Genomic DNA, 22,904 nt, shown 5'->3' with positions numbered 1-22,904 from the left:
GGATTGCGGTTCTCTGATTTCGATTGTGTTTTTTGTTTGATTGATTCTCTGGGTTCTCTGATTTCGATTGTGGCTATGCCTTGGTGGAGTTAGAAGTTCAGGGTTCCATCAATTGTTTTCTCATTTGATATTCAACGTTGTTCTTCAAATGGTTTTGGGAAAGCGATATTTTAGTTTAGGAACCGTGGATGATGAGAAGGCAGGGAGATGTGTGAAGGTTGTGAAGGAGTTCATGCGTCTTTTCGGGGTGTTCACAGTGGGAGATGATGTTCCTTGGTTGAGATGGTTTGATTTTGGAGGCCATGAGAAGGCCATGAAACTGCCAAGAAAATGCATAGACAAAACAAGGCTTTGGGTGGAAAGGTTGATGGATTTCAAGATGTATATATGTTCATACATGAATTTCGATTTTCTGCTGTAACTTTTGTATAATTGTTGATGATGACGAAAAAGAAAAAATCACTTTACTGCCTCGGTTAGATTTAAACCGAGGCATAAGCACTCATCATACTACCTCGGGTGGAGTGAACCGAGGCATAAGCACACATTTTTTTGACTCGGTTCACAACCGAGGCATAAAGCTTATCATTTTTTACCTCGTCTGGATATACCTCGGTTGCAGAACCGATGCGTATAAGCGAAATCAACCGGTGTCATTTCCCTTCATTGTACTAGTGACATCAGCGTCGTCACCACTCAAGCGGCAGCCTTCTAGAGAGCAAAGCGCTCAACGGTATCCCAGCAGTAGCATTCCAAAATTCACCTTTTTTGTTATTTTTCTTGCTTTCTTTGGGTTCCAGTGCCTACATTTGATGCATAGACTTCTTCCAACTGCTTTAAGCACATAAAAAGCAGGGATTAGTGATCAAAATATCTCTTCAAAGCTTAAGGTGCAACCACTTAACAAACTAAGAGAAAACTAGGATTTACAAGGCACAAGGCTAAGAAAGAGTTGACATTTTGTCTTAATTCATTACTAAAATCATGGTAAAATATGTCCTTATCATACCTCAACCCTCAAACCAATAATCTTAGAAATATGTTAATGGAAAAAAAAAATTAGAGGGATAAAAAATTTGATTAATCAAACTCCCATTTAACTATTTTTTAGTTCCTTACAATAAGTTAATCCTATTTAGCGCTATCAAAATGGGCCAGAGCCCGCAGGCCAACCTGACCACCCATCATCGGTTCAGGTCGAGTTGGGTTAGAAAAGAATGTAATTTTTTTATACGGGCCAATTTTCAACCCGACCCACTTAGAATCCGACTCACCAACATTTTTTTTGTGATTCAATATTATTAGTTAACATTTTTTTTTTGTATTGTAGATGGGGATAAAGAAGATGTTTCAAGATAGAGAAAATTGTGGATTTATACATTCAAGACTATAATCTTATAAATGAATAAGTGAAACAAAAATTATCAATACTAGAAACTTATGTTAGTCTTCTGTGCTTGCTTTTGGATTAAATTTGGTTGTATGATATATTTTTTTTTTTATTTTGAATTGTCTTTAGAGTTTGACATCATTTTACAGTGAGATTTATTTAGATTTGAATTACTAAAAAAAAATCATTTTTTGGGATTTAAAAAAGAAACTTGTAATTAAGTGAGCCAACCCATTTAACCCACCAACCCGTGGTGAGCCGAGCGAGATTCGAATTTTTTTGGCTCGCTAATAAGTAAGCTAAATTTGGTTGACTTAATAAGTGACCTACCCATGGTGGGTTGGACCAGATCGGACCGACTTATCCGTTTTGACAACACTAATCCTATCCATACTAATCAAGTATCTTATTAGATTAATAAAATTTTATATAAAAGCAATATATATTATTTATAAATAATCTCATTAACAATTTATTTTATTGTAATTGATTCACATAAACTAAATAATAATAATAAAAGTTGTGAAACATGTAATTGTGTTTAAAATTTGATGCATAATAAGTAATAATATAAAAGATTATACTAGATTTGTTAAAGTTGACGAAAAATGAATCACATGTTTTGTAAGTGCTAAATATAAGTTAATTTTGATATTAATTTGACACTTATCTTGTTTTTTATTTCGTTAAATTTTTGTAAAATCAATTTAATTTGACTTGTTTTGCAGATTTTGATGATAATAAAGAGTTAAAAGGAAAAAATTAAGGAGAATGGAGGAAATATAATCGATTATGGGAAATATTGACTTTGGTGCAACTGAAGCAAAAATCTTGAGGCTTGAGCCATATCAACAAACCCAATTTAAAAGGAAACCTCTAACATTGAACTTGAAGCTAAACCACAAAGACTCATTCTCAAAGAAGTTATCAGGAGTTACAACACCAAAAGCATGAGTATTGAGTCATAAGAGAAATCCAATTTGGAAGGAAAACTCTACAATTGGAGTCATACTTTCACCACTAAAATCACACCATGGAAACTTTATAAAAACAAAGTTGCTTCTATGTTTTAAAGGACTTCTAGACAGATCTTAGAGAAAGATTTTTAGAGAGTTTTCATACACTTTCCTCCATACTTTAAAGGAGTATTACTAGAGGTTTAGGAGATTAAGACTCTTCCTTATATTGAAATTTTTCCATCTATTATGAGGAACTAAATCTCTTAAAGTATTGAAGCGATATGTAACCCTTTGAAACTCTTATGTAATTGGTAATGTTTTATGTATGAAAGTACGTTTTTTATTACATGTTTATGAATTAGTTTATGTTTATCATTAGATAAATTGATCATTCATCTTATTCCACTGACTTGGGATTGAGTAGGAACTGATTCTAAGTTATAGTTCAATCAAATTATTTTTTGTTTTTATATGTTAGAATAAATATAAAACTCTAAGTGGTTATAGAATCCTGATTTTAATACATGTGATTAATTTAAGTGTCACGGAAAGTGTAATAATTTTAAATTCTAGATACCAAAAATAGACTTAAAATTATATTTAAAAATAAAACTCCCAAAAGCATAGTTAAATGGATCTTCGTAACTTAATAATTGATTTTTTTTTTTAAATAAGGGGACAAAGGAGTGTAGTATAGCCACAACATGCTTTTATTACTTAAAGTCAAACCCTTTTGAACTCCAACTTGTTATAACGCCTTCTGTTGTACTGTTTTTATAAGATCAATTATATTTTATATTTCTTATACATTATTTTACTATTTTAGTAACACAACAATATCCCATGAATAAAACCAATTATAACATATTAATCTCATTCAGTTGAGAATAAAAATTAACATTCGAAACAAATTTAATAAAATGGGTTTGAATTTTGAAACTGAGAAACCACATTACTATTTTAACTTAAGCACAAATTAATGTAATAAATTATAAATTATAAATTATTTATTACATGGTATACTTTCCCGCCAAAGTGTATTGGCTCCGCACACTCTCCTATATATAGAAATAGTAACAGTGGAAGGAAGCAACATTACAGAATGATTTGAAAACTAAGTCCCTAACTTTCTCTCTCTTCAATGGAGTCACAGAAACTCACCGACTCAAGCGACTCGAGAACATTCGTCGCAACGATGAGATGATGGCAGCCCTCAAACTCCATTCCAAAGCCACCCAACTCTCCAATTTCAAGCGTCAAAGGTACTCACTCTTCCCTCTTCTTTCTCTTGTTTCACTTCCCAACAACCAAAGGGTTCAATTTCTGACTTAGCGTGTTTTTTGAAACAGTCAGAGTTGAAGCCAAATCCACCCGCGTAAAATCGGAAAAGAAACCTAAAACCGAAACCCCAATTGTCATCAGAGTCAGACGCTCCCTGCGAACCAGGGGTAATCCACTAGATTGTGAGGGTCTTGACGGGGATTCCGTGGCCCCCACCACTCCCTCCAAAGAAAAACCACTTTCCGTCGTAAGTTTGGGTCTCCTTTCCATGGCCACTGCTCGTGAAAGCGCCCACTCTGATAGTTCCTTCATTGAATCGCTAATGGGTATGGCCCAAGATGTCAGTGTTCCATAAGGGAATGCGGGGGATTCCTTTGAATTGGAATATCTGTCTTTGGATCCCAAGAATATTTGGCGGCATGTTTCTGGAAGGATTACCAATGTCAGGTTTTTCCCTTCCAGCAGTGTCAAAATGATTGCCGCGGGTAACAAGTTTGGGAATATTGGGTTTTGGAATATGGGAGAAAGCGAGGTTCATTTATACAGTCCACATAATGCTCCCATTTCTGGGATTTTGATTCAACCACATTGTTGTTCCAAGGTACCGTGATGTATTGATCTATCTGAATTTTTTGCAACAATTATTGTCTATTTGTCCAGTTTATTTTGTATCTCTTAGCCGTTATTGGTTGACTTGAGACTCAAACTCTTTTAACTGCGAGTTGGTTTAGGGGAATTGTTTTCTGGTAAAATGTGCTATTTAGCTTTTAGGAAAATGCACTCTTTGGGTTGTTGTCATGGACATATAATGCATGTTAACAGTGTTCCTGTGGCATGTTTTTATTTCAGATGCATACTGTCCTTAGGGGATTTTGAGGTTGCAGAATTATCTCTTACCCCTCCTCCATTCTAATCACTTCATACTATTTACATCTTATCTTTTGTAAGATTGTCTGATGCCGTCATCTATTTTATATGCAGATATACACTAGTTGTTATGATGGAGTTCTTGGGCTAATGGATGCTGAGAAGGAAATCTTTGATCTGGTGTTTCAGAGTGATGAAACAATATATGCTCTTTCTTAACCAACAAATGAGACAAACTGCCTATATTTTGCCGAGGGTTATGGAGGTTTGACTATGTGGGATAACAGGGTGGGAAAATGTTGTTGCACTGGGATTTGCATGACAGTAGGATTAACACGATAGATTTCAACTGTCAAAATCCTCACATTGTAGCTACTAGTTCCTCGATGCAACTGCCTGCTCCTGGGATTTGGAGATATACTAATAGGAATGACCTCACAGCCTTGAGGACATTTACCCACAAAAGATCTGTTCAATCTGCTTACTTCTCTCCTTCTGGAGGTAGCCTTGTAACTACAAGTTATATATTTAGTTCCATTAAAAAAACTACTACTTTTCAATACTAAGAATGTGCTATATTGTGTGTTCTTAATCGTGCAATCTTTTATTTTTTCAGTACAGCTCTTCATCTCACCTGGTGGAAAAAGACTATTGTTGCCGAACTTTAGAAGCACATCTTAATTTGATTCCATTTTTTTCTTTATTATACAATTGTATTGAACTTGGTGTTTATGTAATTGTGATTTTTGCCGGATGAGGTTAATATAATCTCTTGATGCAGCTTGGACAACATTATTGGGATTTACAGTGGAGTTAACTTATTTCTCATTTCAATCAGACTGGCAGATGGCTTTCTACATTCAGGTATGGTTTTGGGGAAGTATCTGAAGGTTAACTAATCACACTTTTCATTTTTAATTATGCAAAAGTTTTTTTCAAATTAAACCTTAGGATTTCAAACACTTTAGGGCTGGTTTTTACATTTCAAATACGCTTCAACTCTAAGCACGCAGAGAGGAATTTTTATTTGGCATAAACTTAAGTATGTGTGTAATACGAATTTCTGATGCTACTTTAAACTTGATATACCTTATAAATTGCCTATTTATTGTGAAAAAAATAGACAGCTGACTTTTTTGAGTGGGATGTTGTGGTTGCAGAGCAAAATGGGGTTGGGATGACAAATGTCTCTTCATTGGAAATATGAATAAAGGGGTGGATGTGGTCTCAGCTGTTCAAAAGCAAATAGTCATGACATTAGAAAGCCCACATAGAGAATAGGTACAAAGGTTATCTAACACTCAATCCTACCTTAGATGTAATGATTACATAGATTTACTAATTATTTCAACACTTCCCCTCAATATGATGTCTCCTTAATGAACTTGGTCAACACATATGTAAGTTGGTCATTTGATCCAACAAACTGTGAATAACAACTTTTCTTGAATGAGACAATAAATGTGGAAACTTTGGCCAAAGGATTGGACAATGTGTTGAACTTTTCAAAACAAGCATAGGGAGATTGCTTTAGAACATAGAGAGAATGTTTATAAACCAAATTGAACTCACCAATCAGCATAGCCAAACACACTCCTTCTAATGGTTAGTGGATAGCAAAAGTGTGAACATAGGTCCACAAACAGCTATTAACAATTGTGAATAATATTGGATAGTAGTGGACAACCGTGAAATTTCAACTAGGATGACTTTGACAAAGGAGATTACCATCAATAGTGAACGACAACCAACAGTGGCAGGCAACGACAAACTGTGGTAGACTAGATTGTCATCAATAACGGATGGTAGTCTGTAGTGGTTGAAAACGATAGACTACAAGGGACTAGAATGCTAATAAAGGCAGTTGGTCTTGTATTCATCAAAGCACCCAGAAACATAATAGACTCCTCTCACGGCGAAAGACAAAAATGACGGCGCAATGATGACAGGCCGTGAAGGTGGAAGATTTTTGGCTCTTCAAAAGACTCTTCCACTAGTGATGTAAAGGTTCGACAAAATTGGAGGCTTGACCAATGAATCCAACAGAAGCCAATAAATGGAAAGACCTTCATTTTGTTTTCTAAAATGACTTCAAACAAAATGAGGTGTTAATAAGAGGCTTCATCAACACCTTTGATAGGGTTGAGCAAGAGAGGGGCCCTTCAGGGTGGAAATTTGGTTTCATCTGAATCTTGTGATTTTTTAGGCCAGGGTGATCCAAAGTTGGTTGTAAGAAAACCAGAACAAAAACAAAGGTCACCATGACGGCCACCATGGAGGATGTGCCTCCCTGTATTGGCTCCACACTGGAACGAAGAGCAGTTGGTTGTGCTTAAGTGCCACAAAGAGGGTGACAAAGAAGCAACCTGGGGCTCCACCATTACAAAACGAAAATATAAAGAAATTGGGAATTTTCGATTTTAAGATTTTGCAGAGAATTTGAGATTTCCCCCTGGTTTGAAACTCACGAGACATAGGAGAAGACCTACCAACAGTGGTAAGATTCAGTGGTTTGCATAGTTAGGGTTTTAAGAGAGAGAAAAACATAGAATACCCAACCAAATGACTACGAAATCAGGAAGCAAGGGCATATATGGACTCAATGTGATACATGAAGTCAAGTGATGATTGAACAAAGGATATTTGATCATCGGAAGGAGGCGCGTGAACAACGCGCACCTGATTGTAGCATATTGAAACAGAAATATATTTCTAGAGGACTTGAAGAACCCTCCACACGTTTCTCTATTTACATATATTTGAAGGTTGATACGATAGGGAGATGAAACATCAAAAGCATTGTCCTAGACTTCTTGGACAAAGAACTAGGTACAAAGGTTATCTAACTATTTCAAGATTTACTAATTATTTCAAGAGGCCTCACAAATGCATCATTTACCTTTTAATCCCTCATGAATTCGGTTTTTCAACCGTTCTTAAGGAATTTAAATTGTTTTTTTTTGTGATATACTCATCTACAGCAGTACCTTAAAAGACCACCTTCATCACTTGCAACAAGTCTTTCTTACTTTAAGCGCTCACTCTTTATATACAGAACTGTCCAAGTGTTTTTTTGCAGTGGATAGAATTGAATATCTTGGTCATTTCATATCTAAGGAAGGGGTTTGTACATATCCATCCAAAATAGAAGCCATCTTCAATTGGTCAGTCCCCACGTCGGTTAAACAGCTTCGAGGCTTTCTTGGTCTAGTTGGGTATTATCGCCTGTTCATTAGGGGCTTTGACTGCTTAGCAAAACCGTTGACAGACCTTATAAAGAAAGATGCATTTGTGTGGACAAATGCAACAGCGAATTCTTTTCAGCAATTAACACGAGCCATGACTAAAGTGTTTGCTTTACCTAGCTTTGATAAGCAGTTTGTCCTAGAAGTTAATGCTTCCGGTTCAGGTATAGGAGCTGTCCTGATGCAAGAACACCACCCAATTGCCTTTATCAGTAGGGTCCTAAGCACACAGCAGTAGGCCTTATCTACTTATGAAAAATAATTACTGGCAGTAGTTTTTGCTGTGCAAAAATGGCGTAATTACTTATTCCCTGCCAAGTTTATAGTCTGCACTGATGATTACAGCCTAAAGATCTCCTTCATCAGCGGTTAAGCACAGTATTTCAACAAAAATGGTTGGTCAAATTGATGGAATTTGATTTTTCCATCGAATATAAGTTGGGAAAGGAAAATCTTGTTGCGGATGCTCACGACGCTCTAATATAGAATGAGCCCAGTTTGTGGTCCATAATTCCAGCCAGATATGCTTCAGAAAATACATCATGCTTACTTAAATGATGTTAATTTACGACACCTAGTCCAGGAATTACAAGCCAATCTTTATTCTCATCCACGCTGCATGGACTGTTCATGAGCTAAGAAGAAAGGGAAGAACCTGCTCCAAGACATCTTAAAGTGGCTCCATTCTTCTCCAACTGGCAGCCATTCAGGAATCAACGACACTTTGCACAGGGTAAAAGCCATTTTTTATTGGAAAGGTATGAGTAAAGACGTTAAGGATTTTATCAAGCAGTGTTCCACCTGTCAACACTCAATATGAAACTGTTCCAGCACCTAGGTTGTTACAGCCACTGCCCTTTCAAGGACACATATGGCAGGATATATCTATGGATTTTATAGAAGGGCTGCCTGACTTTATGGCTCTACATCACCCTTACATAGCAAAAGATGTGGCTCAAACATTTCTAGATAATATTTTCAAGCTGCATGGTTTTCCCAATTCTATAACCAATGACAGAGACTCCATCTTTATCAATACGTTCTGGCAAGAGTTTATAGCGGTTCATGGAGTCTAAGTTCAATTATCCTCAAACTCACTGCCAGACCGAGATCGTTAGCCTTGTTCTGACACCCCATACCAGTGGAGTAAATTGCTACCTTTAGCCGAATGTTGGTACAATACAAAATGTCATTCCGCCATTAACACTACCCCCATATGAAATCGTGTTTAGGCAGCCACCCCATATTGTCCTTCCTTATTTACCGGGTGAGTCCAAAATAAAAGAGAAGACATGCTCAGAGTTCCCAAATTTCATCATTTAAAAAGTAATAAAATTATTTAGTTATCAACTAAATCAAACTGTCTTAATTAGTTAAAAGATCATATACGCATAATTTTATAATATTAAAGTATTAATTGATGTCTGGACGAAGATTTTAGCCTTTTACATTTTTTTATTAATCCAATTATTGGATTAGCCAATTAAAAGTAAAAGGAGATTTTATTTAAATGGTAAAAGTATGTCAAATTGATTTGACAGATTTGTCGTTCTTTATGCTTGATTTGAATGTTTTATTCAATTTTAGATTTGTTCTTTAAGGCTAACTAAATACGTTTAGTATATATTTGAATGTCTATAAAAATTATAATATTTTAACATTTGATTATAAATTTAATAAGAATTAGAATTAATTTTGTTGAAAGGAATTTCCTATAAAGTAAATTTGAAATAATTAACTTTAATCATGGTAAAAAAAAAGATAAAAAGAGGGTTAAAATTTTGTCGTTCATGGTAAAAGTGAAAATACTAGTTTATAATAGGTTTAATGATAAATTATATTATAATATTTGCCTAATAAAACATAAGATAATTTACGTTTATAGGTAATATAAAAGTTCATTCTTATAAACTTTGTAATCGAACACAATAAAATACTCATTCTAAAATACTTAATTCATTATAATTATTAATACTATAAATCTTGCATTTACTTTAAGTTTTAGGTGACTAATTTTTTAAATTAACCATTTTTATAAAATGTCATTTACAAAATAAATAAAAATTGTTTACAATAAAATAATAATTTTATATTTACTTTTATAATTATAATTTTATTAATTTTTATCATATAAAAAAAGTAAACACTCTTTTCACTAGTAAATATAATGTTTATATTTTGTTTTATCTTTTTATAGCAATAATATTTTTGTTAATTTCATAAAAAGAATGCAACAGACTTTATTTTTTACTAGGATATCTTCAAACAATAATCGGAGACTAATTAAAAAAATCTAAATTATTAGTAATTTCGTAAATTTACTTATCCTTACAATGTTTTTTTCATAAAATCAAATTAACATACTAAAATGCTATTTTATCTACCAAATGATGTTTACCCTTGGTATAAATTAAGAATCTGAAGAAAAGCTAAGTTCAAATCTACTTCTCATAAAATAAAAGAGATCCTTAAATTAACATTTAAATAGATTCTTGTTTTCTTTTAATTCATATAAAAGTGTCAGCCACTACTTTTCCTTGTTATACTTGCTTACGCTAAATTACCAACTAGTATTTCTTAAATGTTGATATACATTATTTAAAAATATCATTACCATACATATTGAATCAGAGTTATCGGCAATCAATGGCGGCTTGCCTAATACCGAACCTGATGAGACGAAAAGGTAAGGATATTATTTTCTATTATCAGTAATAAGGATGGAAGCAAATTTGTTTTGAAATAACCATTGGTATTTGCAGTTTGTACGATAAAAAATTTGTTTAGAAGTTCACAAGATTACGTTATACGTTAAATATTAACTGCTTTTGAAAAACAGAACAGAGAATTTAATTAATTTCAAAGTCATTCTAATTTCCTCTAAATTTTGATATACCTTTGCATTTTGCATACAACTCACTCGTGTCGAGAAATAGATATATCATGCCTTCCTAAATACAACACGTCTTTCTCTCTTGTACTCTATTTCGTCCCTCTGGTGCATGATTATAAGAGCTCTTCTCACCTGCAAAACGTAGTTAAGTGAATGAATACCTAAAGTAAAAATGTTAACGAGTCTCGCGATAAATTATGCTAGCGAAAAAAAAGAGCACGCGAACATTAACTGCTGGACTAGCTAGTTGTTACTGTAATAATGTGATTTAATAGTGGCAGTCTTAGTACGTGTTTGGATTGATGTTGAAAGCATGGTGAGCTGAGTCAAATTTAGTGACTTAAATTTAGTATGTCTGAACCAAGTGATGACATAAAATTCAGGTTTATAGCTATGACACCATCCTTAAATTAAGTGGATATCTTATACTTACGATAGACTCATTCATCCCCATTCTGCTAAGGTCATCAATCAGCCTCCTTTCTGATATGTGGTTTCCAATCCCAATTCTTCTCTTTATCTGAGTTTCAGCTTGCTGCTCACAATGTAAATCAATCCATCAGGATATAAAGCAAGATGTAAAAAGCAAGCTGTCTCTCGTAACAAGACAAACCTTTATTTCATTTGCCATATCAGGTGTAAGATTTATTTGTTGGTTTATCCCGGACTTAGCTGCATCCATTGTGGACACAGTAAAAAGCCTTACTGCTTCTTGCACATTTTCCTCAGTAGCAAGATGAGATCTGGTGCAAGAATTAATCAAGTTACATTTCGTCATAAGAAAGATGCATGGATCATCAAAAGAATAAACAAAAAAAAACTACAAGAAAAAAAATCATTAACATAGCAAACACTACTAATATTGTTTAGTCAAACATTTGGGGAACATCACATGTAATGATGGAATTATTATCCACCCGAAAACATAGGTCACTAACACTTCAATTCACCGGCCCATACTTATTATATATTTGGAACCCATTGATCCAACCAACTTATAGAAAGTTTACGAAAGCCACTTAAGAATGAAACCTATATTTATGTGAAACTTTCTAGCATAAATTTTGAAGAAACGTGTTCTGATTGTTAAAACTACTGATCAAATTTGGACGACATGCATTATGAAATTTCTTGCACCATAGGTAGTAATATCCTATACATGCACCGAGTCACATTTTTCCAAGAAATTTTACCTAGAGCAATTGGATACAAAGGAACGATGAAACAAAGAACAATAGCAATACTCACAGCTTCATCTTTGCAAGTGATTCGCTCAACCTAACAATTGCTTCCAGCTGCCTTACAGTTATCGGTATTGCTGCAGCTTCTCCAGTTTCATTGGATTGTTTCCTCATATCCTGTATAAACATTTTTTTCCAAAAAACAAAAATAAGTGAATTATATATTCCTTAAAGATTCAATACACCAAACCAGCATTTACAGGAGAAATATGGCAACATTTAGTACCAATTAATTATTAATTTATGCAAGACATCAAACGAAACAAAAAAAAGAGAGACTGAATGAGTCTTCAAATTCTAGCGACTACGTTTAATTCTAAAGACCAATACAAATTGATTTAGACTAAACGATAATAAATTCATACCTGTCTGATTTTCACATAATGATTCTGCAATAATGTAGTTGCAGATTCGGATAGGCGAGGGTGGCATTCATTTCGGCAATATTGTAAATACCTATTTAAACATCAAGATCAAAACTCATTTTCTCGAATGATTTTGAAAGAACAAATGGTTGAAATAACCGAATGGAAAGTCAACGGCATTGCACACCTCTTCAGCCAGTTCTCTTCTTTAGAAGTTTTGCTCTCACCCATCAATGCACCAGCCCGTCCAGCCGATGCATGGACCTTTATGATATGATTAGCAATTATCTGAAACCAATCATCCACAATTGAGTACAAATCAATCCTTACGTGTAAAGGTTATGGTACGCAAAGACTACACATTCTACACTGCACACTTGTTTACTGCTGAGTGTCACACTAGATTAACAATACAAAAATAATCTATATGATAAAATATTTGTTTTGACCGTGTCACAACAGAACAAATTTGACGTAGCAAGACTTCACTGAACAAGGAACACTCGATAGTTGCAACGTAATGCATATTGCAAAATGTACACAACAGTACCTTGTCTTGACTGTACATTCTGACATCTTTCACAATAAAAATCAAGTCAAACCGAGAAAGAATAGTAGTCTGCAAGTCAATGTTATCCTGTGCAGTCTGCAAAAGCATTCAATATCAGTCTCTTGTACAACTACAATAATGTTTTTCTAGAAAATGAAAACAGATAAACTAGGGTTTACAAGACCTTGAGATCATCATAACGTCCAGATGGAGGGTTGGCAGCCGCAAGTACTGAAGTTCGTGAGTTAAGAACAGTTGTTATTCCCGCTTTGGCAATGGATATTGTTTGCTGTTCCATGGCTTCATGAATAGCAACTCTGCATAAAAAACAATATATGAAGTTTCATCACAAATTTACAATCATGACTTACATAACAAAATGAAAAGATACTGCGTACCTATCTTCTGGTCTCATTTTATCAAATTCATCAATACATACAACACCTCCATCAGCCAAGACCATGGCTCCTCCTTCAAGATAAAACTCACGCTGAAGTACACAACATAAATCAGTGACTACTCAAGCAAGATAGGTTAAGGTAAAAGCTTATGATTATAAGCCAAGGAGCAGTATAATGAAAATTTGCTACCTGATACAAACAGTTCAATAGAGAAAGAACTTACCGTACTGCTATCCTGTATTACAGAAGCTGTAAGGCCAGCAGCTGATGAACCTTTCCCAGAAGTATAAACAGCAATAGGAGCAGTCTTTTCAACAAACTTCAGAAACTATAAAAGGCAACGGAACACTCATTAGAAAACACAAACTATAATGTGAATGGTAAAATTCTTCCACTTTAGTTTCAAAAGTAACCATAGAACAAGCAGCATCAGCACAAACAATTTCTAATAATACAATCACCAAAACTAAACTGAAATGCAAATCCAGTGGAGAAATACAATAGCTAACCTGTGACTTAGCTGTAGATGGATCACCCAGAAGCAACACGTTGATGTCACCTCTTAACCGGACTCCATCGGGCAAATGCTGTTCAAAAACAAATTGGTCTTCTGATCAGTTGCTGTGTAGACCTTTTTATCCCCCAATAAAAAAAATGGATACTCAGACTACGGTATACCTTTCTTGACCCTCCAAAAAGAAGACAGGCTACAGCCTTTTTGACATCATCGTGACCAAATATAGATGGAGCAATTTTGGAGCAGATATTTTTATACGCATCAGGTTCGGCAGCAAATTTTTTAAATTCTTCTATCTGCAAAGAGCATCATTGTTGAGGGGACTATGACAATAAGTAGGAGTAAAAATTTAGTCAAGGTTCATAAAATGAGGGAAGAGAGGTATGCTTTAACTCATTAGAGAGTTGGGATATCACAACTGGAATGCAGGAGGAAGGGGTACAATACTTCGAACACTATACTCATTAAGTTACTCTGTAACCGAAGTTTGACAAGAACCACGGAACCATTGATGGACCTAAACAACAACGGCTATGTGCTTTTAAGAAAGATTAAAAGTAGTTGTTTCACTGAAAACTACCAAATAAACTAATTTAATTTGCGGATTTCAGGTTTCACCACTAACCTCGTCTTGTGTATATGCAGCTGGACCACGAGACTGGGTCTCGTTTGTTTCTTCTATGCCTACAACCCTAATATAAGGCTGTCTAACTGCAACAGCTCCTTTGTGGCTGCATATAACTCGGTATTTCAAGCCAGACATCAGTTCAAGATGAGAGATTGAAACAAATTAAATGAGAAAAAACGATGAGTGATGAATCTCACGATGTAGAAGAGTTAGAAGCCTGGTAGACACTATAAATTCCCATGATTGACAATCTTGCGCCAGGTACTACTGTCTGAACCAGATGACGATCAACAGAGAGAAGCAGGTTTCTAGGAAGCTCTCCAGGTGGAACGTCCTTCAACGATCACAACACCAATATGGTTAGATTTCAGAGTGAATTTAAATATTTTTTTAACAAAAGTGTATTACTACCTCTGGATTTTCCTGCAGCTTCAAAGTTTGTTGGTCAACATATCTGCTCTTGTCAGGGACCACAAGCCAGGGATCAATTGGGCAAGGCTCTTCTCCAGGCTACAGAAGCCCCTTGTCTCGTAAGTAAATCATAAGCATATAACACCAAACAAACAAAGACAGCGAATATAAACTTGAACTAAACCTGAGGAACATGATCACAGGATCGAGGAACAATGGCTCCTCCAAGTCCTGGCCGACATGGAACCTGCTTCCCCTTCTTACAGTTTTTACATATCAGGGTAACATAAGTGGCCTTTGCCTTAGTCCTGGAGGCAGCAATAGTAATCCCGGCGATTTTAACAAGTCTCGATATGTACTGAGCCTGTAGAAAGAAAACACCAATATGATGTCCACAATTCAACTGTACTCAACGAAAAATACCCCAATTTTAACCAAAAACATTATAAGCACAAAATTTCAATTTGTAACTGCATTAGATTTAATCCACATACCCCAAGCGATCTCATGGAAATCGGATCCTCCTTGGAGGTGAGCAAAATCTGAACATCACCGGGAATAGGATCCTCCATGGCTCCAGTATCTCCAGCAACCTTGGTCTTCAAACTCACGAGAACCTGCGCCGCTGCCGTTTCGAACTAAAAAAGCAAGAATGAATGTCAGAATAAAGGACAGCGTTTGAGGAGAGAGGGAGAAACCAAGAGTACCAGGGGCAAAATATCGGCGGGGGAAGAGCGGATTTTTGCAGGAAGGTCGGAGTCGAACGTGTCGAGATCTCCCATATCAACTAGAAGGAACTTAGGGTTGTGGAGTAGGCTCTCTCTGTAAGGGAAGACGTTGTTGGCGGTCTCGAAGTTTCGGATGAACTCCTTGAATTTCTGGAGGAGGGAGTGGTTCGAATCGGTGCCGGCCTCCCCACGGGCGCCGGCACCGTCGTCTCCGGCGAGCGCTTGGTCGCTGTAGTAGACGGCTCCTTCGTCCCACCCTGACATCTTCGCTCAAGCTGAGGCACGTTAGGGTTTCGTTTGGGTTGGATTGGAGGAGAGAAGGAAAAAGAGAGTGAAGAGCCAATCTCCCACGGTTTCGATTTCTTCTATTGAAGTAGGAGGAAGATAGAAAGAGATCAATACGAACGATGCTTTTGGCGGGAAACTATTGGCGGGAAAGTTTGGCGGGTAATACTGATGCTCGCACTTGCCTCTTGTAAGGGTTGAGCGTCTCTCGTATGTGATTAGGAGCGTATGATTATAAAATTAATATATATATATATATATATATATATATATATATATATATATTTTAAGTTTTAAGATTAAGGAGGTTTGAAATACTTTTTTTTTAAATTAAAAAAATTATTAAAATACTTATGTTTAAAGTATGTTTTTTTTATAAATAATTTTTTTTTTATCAACTAAAATTTGATAAAGAGGTCATGTAACTTAATAAATCTATATATATATATATATATATATATATATATATATATATATATATATATATATATTATATTATTATATCTAACATGGTTTATGATATTTGGAAGGTGAATTAAATAGTTATTCTTTTAATCACTTAATGAAGTAAGCATATGAGATCTTAAAATATATTTTTCATATTTTTTAAGTACCTAAAATAACATAAAAGATTTCATTAATTAGGCTGAAAAATCAGATCAAGAATTTTATAATCACTTGATATATTAAGCAAATAATTGTTTTAGAAAATAACTACTGTATTTTTAGCATATCTTTAAAAAATAAATTAAGAAATTCTAATAAATAAAGTCACGTAATAAAGTAAGATAAAGAGGTAAACCGAAAATATTAATAAAAAACCATTTTTTTTTCACGTACACAACCATGCGCTATTATATCTTAGAGGTTACATAATATGTTCAAAATTCAAAATAGTCCAGACAAGTTTTATTTATGGTATGTTTTATATTATTCATCGAATTTCATTTAATTATTTTTTATTTTATTTTAATATATGTATAAATATTTATTTTGTGGATTTCTATGTCCATTGTCTACTAAAATAAGCAATAAAAACATGAAATCAAAATATATTATTTGAATGTATATGGATCATAGCAATTTACAAAATGAAGAAATCAAAGGTAACAAAAAAAATTAATATTTTTATTTTTCATCACTTATGTATGATTAATTTTAGTGATAGGGAAAATAAACCTAACTACAAGGAATTATAGTTAACTGTATTATGTTGTCCTAAAAAACTTAACTATTTATAATAAAAATCAAATTGCATTACACTATCCTAAAAAACTTAACTATTTATAATAAAAATTAAATTGTATTATTTTATAGTTCTATTAATTAACTGCTCATTAACTGAACTGTAATTTTTATTTTTCTCTTTTCCTTCAATCGCTTAATTTTATACTGCACACTCCATTTCTGATTTAATAACAACTGCTCCCTCCTCCTTACTGTTAGCTGTTATAATTCAAATTCTCTTTCTGTTTTGTTAGTTTAGTTAGTTGCTCTGTTTCTGTACATACCATCTGCATGCCTTTATATTCCATGCAGACGTCCCTGTATAACACTAGTTTTTGCTTTATCTTTCTCTCAGTAAATCCTTCGTGCTTCTTTTCGTTTGTTCCATTAGTGGTATCCAGAGCCAAGGTTCTCTTACCTTGGGCGTGTGGGCTTTTTGTGGGTTCTCTCCTGTTCTTTGTTGTGTCTGGTGGTGTCTCTGTTGTTGTTCAAGATTGTTGTTCTTGGCTCGTGAGTATGGCTGCTGATCTTTCATCATCACAACTTCCAATTTTAACAGATAAAAATTGGAACCGCTGGAGCACCCAGATGAGGGTGGTGTTTCGTGTGCAAGGTGTAAGTGGAGTCATTGAGAAGACAGAGGATGATTCTTCCGGCAGAGAAGGACAAGAAAAGGAGTTCAAGCAGAAAGATGATAAAGCGTTGATGCTCATTCATCAATGTGTTGATGACGTCCATTTTGAAAAGATTCAGAACGCGTCTACAGCTAAAGAAGCATGGGGCATCTTGATGCGATGTTATTCGGGAGGAGAAAAAGTTAAGAAGGTGCGACTCCAAGCACTTAGAAGACAGTACGAACATCTGGAATTGGAGGAAGGTGAACGAATAAATGAGTTTTTCAGTCAAGTCATAACGATCAAAAATCAAATGAAAGCCTGTGGTGAAGAGATTACAGACACGATGGTCATCGAGAAAATCATGAGGTCGTTACCGGAAATGTTTGACCACATAGTTGTTGCCATTGAGGAATCAAGGGATATTTCTAAACTCAAGATTGAGGAACTTCAAAGTTCTTTAGAAGCCTATGAAATGAGGAAGCTTGAAAGGAAATCTAAACGTGATGATCAAGCTCTGAAAGTCAGATATGTAAAAGGAGAAGAGAAAAGGAAGATCAAGAAATGGGAAGGAAAACCAAGAAAAGGAAAGTGGAAGAAAGAAGGAAATAATGCTGATAATGAAGAACCGGATGAGAAATCCGATACTAGTACATCTGATTCAAAAGACAAGAAAGGTTACAAGAAAAGCTGGAAAAAGAAGAAAGATAAAAGGAATATAGAATGCTTTAATTGTCATAAGTATGGTCACTTTGCGTCTGAGTGTTTTCCAGAGAAATCCAAAGAGAAGAAGAGCAAGGAGAAAGAAGCGCATGTTGCTGAAGAAGACTCGGACACAGAGACAACGCTAACTCTGATGGTGTTAACAGCAACAGAATGTACAAATCATTTAAACAAGACCTGGTATCTCGACTCTGGATGTTCAAATCACATGACATGCAACAAGGAGTGGCTCGTCAATCTTAAACAGACCAAGAAGAGCAAAATTAAATTCGCTGATGATAGCACATTAAAGGTTGAAGGTGCAGGAGATGTGGTGATTAATAGAAGGAATGGTTCTCAGGTAGTTATCTCAAATGTGTTGTATGTTCCTGATATGAAATGCAACCTCCTTAGCATTGGGCAATTGGTTGAGAAAGGTTTTACCGTGTTTATGGGAAATCAAAATAAGGTTGAGCTATACGACAGCAAGAATAGATTAGTCTTGATTAGCAAGATCTCTCAGAATAGAACATTTCAAGTATGTTTCGATGGAACCGAAAATATACAATGTCTATCAGCTGTTAAGAACGAGGAAAGTTGGAAGTGGCACTTACGATATGGACATTTAAATTTCAGAGATTTAAAAAGGCTCGAAGAAAAGGATATGGTGACAGGTATGCCACATATTTCCATACCAGATGATAATTGTAAATCTTGTTTGGCAGGCAAGCAACCCAGAAAAGCTTTTCAATCTGAAATAGAGATGAGATCAAAAGGATGCCTTGATATCATACATGCGGACATTTGTGGTCCTTTAGATACACCATCCCTTGGTGGAAATAGGTATTTTATCGTGTTCGTGGATGAATTCAGCAGAATGTGTTGGGTTTATATGATCAAATTGAAAGGAGAAGCTCTTGATGTGTTCAAGAGGTATATTGCTGGTGTGGAAAGAGAAAGTGGAAAGACGTTGAAGGTTCTTAGAACTGATGGTGGAGGTGAGTTTACCTCTCATGCGTTTGAAGATTTCTGCCAAAAGAAAGGTATAAGTCATGAAGTTACTGCTCCATATACCCCACAACATAATGCTCTGGTAGAAAGGAGAAACCGCACTATCCTGAATACTGCAAGATGTTTGATGAAAGAAAAGAACGTGCCACGTGATTTCTGGGCAGAGGCAGTTGCTACAGCTGTATATCTCTTAAACAGATGTCCTACAAAGCGTATCAAAGGAAAGGTGCCTCTCGAAGTATGGACAGGTAACACACCTTCTGTAAAGCATTTAAAAATCTTTGGTTCCCTTGCGTTTGTTCATGTTGCAGATCAGAAACGTACCAAACTTGAAGACAAGAGTGAACCTATGGTGTTCATGGGATATCATTCCACTGGAGCGTACAAGCTCTACAATCCAAGGAAGCAAAAAATGGTCATCAGCAGGGATGTGCTTGTGTTAGAAAAGGAAACCTGGGACTGGAGCAGCATGCATAAGAATCCTAAAAGAATCGTGATACGAGAAACTCTCGAAAATCTTGAAGAAGAAGAAGGAACAAAGGTTGTACCTGAAACTGAGGATGAACCTGCAGAGAACATCAGTGTTGAAGTTGGTAATCAACGACCAAGAAGGCAGATTGTGAGATCCTCAAGACTTTCCGATTATGAGACGTACTCAGATTCTGCTATTGATGAGGAAGGGAGTCTAATCCACATAGCTCTAATGGCAGAGGCAGAGCCTGTGAGTGTTGATGATGCGCTTAAACAACCTGTCTGGAAGAATGCTATGATGGAAGAACTTAACTCCATTGAAAGGAACAACACGTGGCGCTTAGTTGATCTCCCACCTGGAAAATGTAGCATTGGTGTCAAATGGATATTCAAGAGAAAACTAAATCCAGATGGCTCGGTGTCAAAGTATAAGGCACGTCTCGTTGCCAGGGGATTTTTGCAGAAAAAGGGCATTGATTTTGACGAGGTCTTCGCACCAGTGGCGAGATTGGAAACCATTCGTATGGTGGTGGCAATTGCTTGTGCTCGAAGATGGCAGATCTATCAGCTTGATGTCAAGTCTGCTTTTCTTCATGGAGTATTGGAAGAAGAGGTTTACGTACAACAACCTCCAGGTTTTAAGATTAAGAATGATGAGAGAAAGGTCTATAGGTTGCAGAAAGCCTTGTATGGTCTACGCCAAGCACCCAGAGCTTGGAATAAGAGGATTGACTCTTCTCTAATAAATCAAGGATTTGAAAAATGCAAGGTTGAACACAGTGTCTACGTGAAAGAAGCATCAAAAGGTAATATGTTAATTGTTTGTTTATACGTAGATGACTTACTTGTAACAGGATCAAGGCTGGAGGATGTAGATAAATTCAAGATGAACATGAAAAGAGACTTCGATATGACAGATTTGGGAGAACTCTATTATTTCCTCGGAATGGAGTTCACACGGTCTGAAAGAGGTATTGTTATGCACCAACAGAAGTATGCAAATGAAATACTTGAGAGATTTCAAATGCACCAGTGCAATGCAGCTCAAAGTCCTTTAGAGGCAAATATAAAACTTGGGAATAACGATGCTGAAGAATGTGCAGATGTCACAAAATACAAACAGGTTGTTGGGTCTTTAAGATTTTTGTGTAACAGTAGACCTGATTTAATGTTTAGTGTAGGCTTGATAAGCAGGTTCATGTGCCAACCAAGGAAAAGTCATATGGACTCTACCAAGCGTATTCTCAGATATGTCAAAGGCACCACTGGCTATGGAATATTGTTTCCTTTTGGAAACCAGGAAAGCTGTTTGAAGGTCACAGGTTTTTGCGATTCTGACTATGGTGGTGACACTGTTGAGAGGAGAAGTACTTCCGGGTTCATATTCTTCATTAATGGAGCACCCATCTCATGGGCATCCAAGAAGCAAACTGTCGTTGCTCTGTCCAGCTGCGAAGCCGAGTATGTCGCAGGTTGCTATGCTGCATGCCAAGGAGTTTGGATTGAAGAATTATTATCTGAGCTGAGAATTGTTCTGGAAGAACCTGTGGAGCTGAGAATAGACAATACTTCAGCCATAAACCTTGCCAGGAATCCTGTCAGCCATGGGAGGAGCAAACATATTGAAGTGAAATTTCACTTCTTACGTGATGTTGTTAACAAGGAAAGGATCAAGTTGACATACTGCAAGACTTTGGAACAATTGGCAGATCTATGTACCAAGCCTTTAGCCATTGATAAGTTCGTGAATATGCGATCAAAAATTGGAATGGTGTCCTTCGAGAATTTGAATTAAGGGAGAGTGTTAGCTGTTATAATTCAAATTCTCTTTCTGTTTTGTTAGTTTAGTTAGTTGCTCTGTTTCTGTACATACCATCTGCATGCCTTTATATTCCATGCAAACGTCCCTGTATAACACTAGTTTTTGCTTTATCTTTCTCTCAGTAAATCCTTCGTGCTTCTTTTCGTTTGTTCCATTACTTACTGTCATCATCGCAACTCTAGCACCCTTACACCCACCCAACCAGTATGTCTATTTTCGAACCCTAATTCTAACATTTTATCCTTTTCTTCTACATCTTTCACGTTCTTCTAATATTATTTTTTTTCAATCTTAACCACACCTAATTTACTTATTTTTTTCTCTTTTTTTTAATATTTTTCTTCAATATTTATGATTTTACCATTTCCAGAACTCTGTGTTATCCACTCTAGCCAAAACGTTATTTTTTTTAAAGTGAAGTGTTGCAAGTTTTTAATTTGTTTTGTGGTTTATGATGCTGCTTAATGGTTTATTGAAAATAACTCGCTTTTTGACTTATCCCAAAAGTTTTATAAGTAACAAGTCATATCATTTATACTGGTATAAAGTGAAGTTACAATTTTACAAAGTAGACAAAGTTAATTGAAAAAAAAAATACCTTGAGGATAAGTCCAAATTTATGTTGGAACTACACCCAACATAGAACCAATCTCTTTTGTTAAGGATCTAGTTTTTTAAAGTTTTGTTTTGCCACGTGCGCTTGTTAATAACCTAAGCTTTTTTATTGATTTTATTTCCCATTTGACACCAGTGAAAAGACAACTCTTTTGTGTTGGCTCTAAATGCTTAAGTTATTAGTGTATATATATATATATATATATATATATATATATATATATATATATATATATATATATATATATATATATATATATATATATATATATATATATATATATATATATATATATATATATATATGAATTAAATTATTACTCAGATTATTGGTGAATGATGAAAAAGAAATAAGACACAACACCAGAAGAGAAACATAACATGTATTAAACAGGGGTTGTGCATCGAAATAATCAATAATCGCATTTGCATAAAATTAAGAGGAAACAAAATTATTTGTTAATTCAAAAAAATTCCCTTTTAAGATCTGACTTAACAATAAAAAATATTTCTTTAAGACAATAGTACATAAATAAAGAGTATAGGGACAAAAATAATTTTATATTAATTTAAATCAAAAGATTATACATATAATTATTGGTTTTTCAAAAAATGAATTAACTCAAATATTATAAAAAGAAGTAAGAATGATTTGTGGTAGAAAACGAAATTAATTACATA

At 35.1% G+C, this 22,904-nt stretch overlaps 1 protein-coding gene and 1 pseudogene across 2 annotated transcripts; one reads left to right on the top strand and one right to left on the bottom strand.

Annotated features, from left to right (window-relative positions):
- The first annotated feature begins 148 nt into the window (after positions 1-148).
- Positions 149-5,890, top strand: LOC108329514 (uncharacterized; annotated as a pseudogene).
- A 4,367-nt stretch (positions 5,891-10,257) lies between these two features.
- LOC108331670 (DNA replication licensing factor MCM5) lies at positions 10,258-15,940 on the bottom strand. Of its 2 annotated transcripts, XM_017566537.2 has the most exons (19): positions 15,456-15,940; positions 15,243-15,386; positions 14,933-15,112; positions 14,749-14,847; positions 14,535-14,671; positions 14,335-14,440; positions 13,871-14,005; positions 13,702-13,779; positions 13,416-13,520; positions 13,190-13,281; positions 12,976-13,108; positions 12,792-12,887; positions 12,429-12,529; positions 12,242-12,332; positions 11,884-11,993; positions 11,249-11,378; positions 11,069-11,170; positions 10,639-10,767; positions 10,258-10,412 (listed from the first exon to the last, which is right to left on the bottom strand). In XM_017566537.2, exons 1-18 carry the CDS (start codon positions 15,738-15,740, stop codon positions 10,684-10,686), a joined length of 2,208 nt encoding a protein of 735 aa, XP_017422026.1. In that variant the 5' UTR covers positions 15,741-15,940; the 3' UTR covers positions 10,258-10,412; positions 10,639-10,683. The 2 variants fall into 2 exon arrangements, with proteins under 2 accessions (XP_017422026.1, XP_017422018.1); XM_017566529.2 differs by lacking the exon at positions 10,258-10,412 and having other exon boundaries at positions 10,576-10,767.
- Positions 15,941-22,904: the final 6,964 nt, after the last annotated feature.

This window comes from Vigna angularis, chromosome 1 (genome assembly GCF_016808095.1).
Source record: "Vigna angularis cultivar LongXiaoDou No.4 chromosome 1, ASM1680809v1, whole genome shotgun sequence".
Taxonomy (NCBI): domain Eukaryota; kingdom Viridiplantae; phylum Streptophyta; class Magnoliopsida; order Fabales; family Fabaceae; genus Vigna; species Vigna angularis.
Note: the sequence above shows the minus strand (reverse complement) of the source record. Positions and strands in the feature narration are given on the sequence as shown.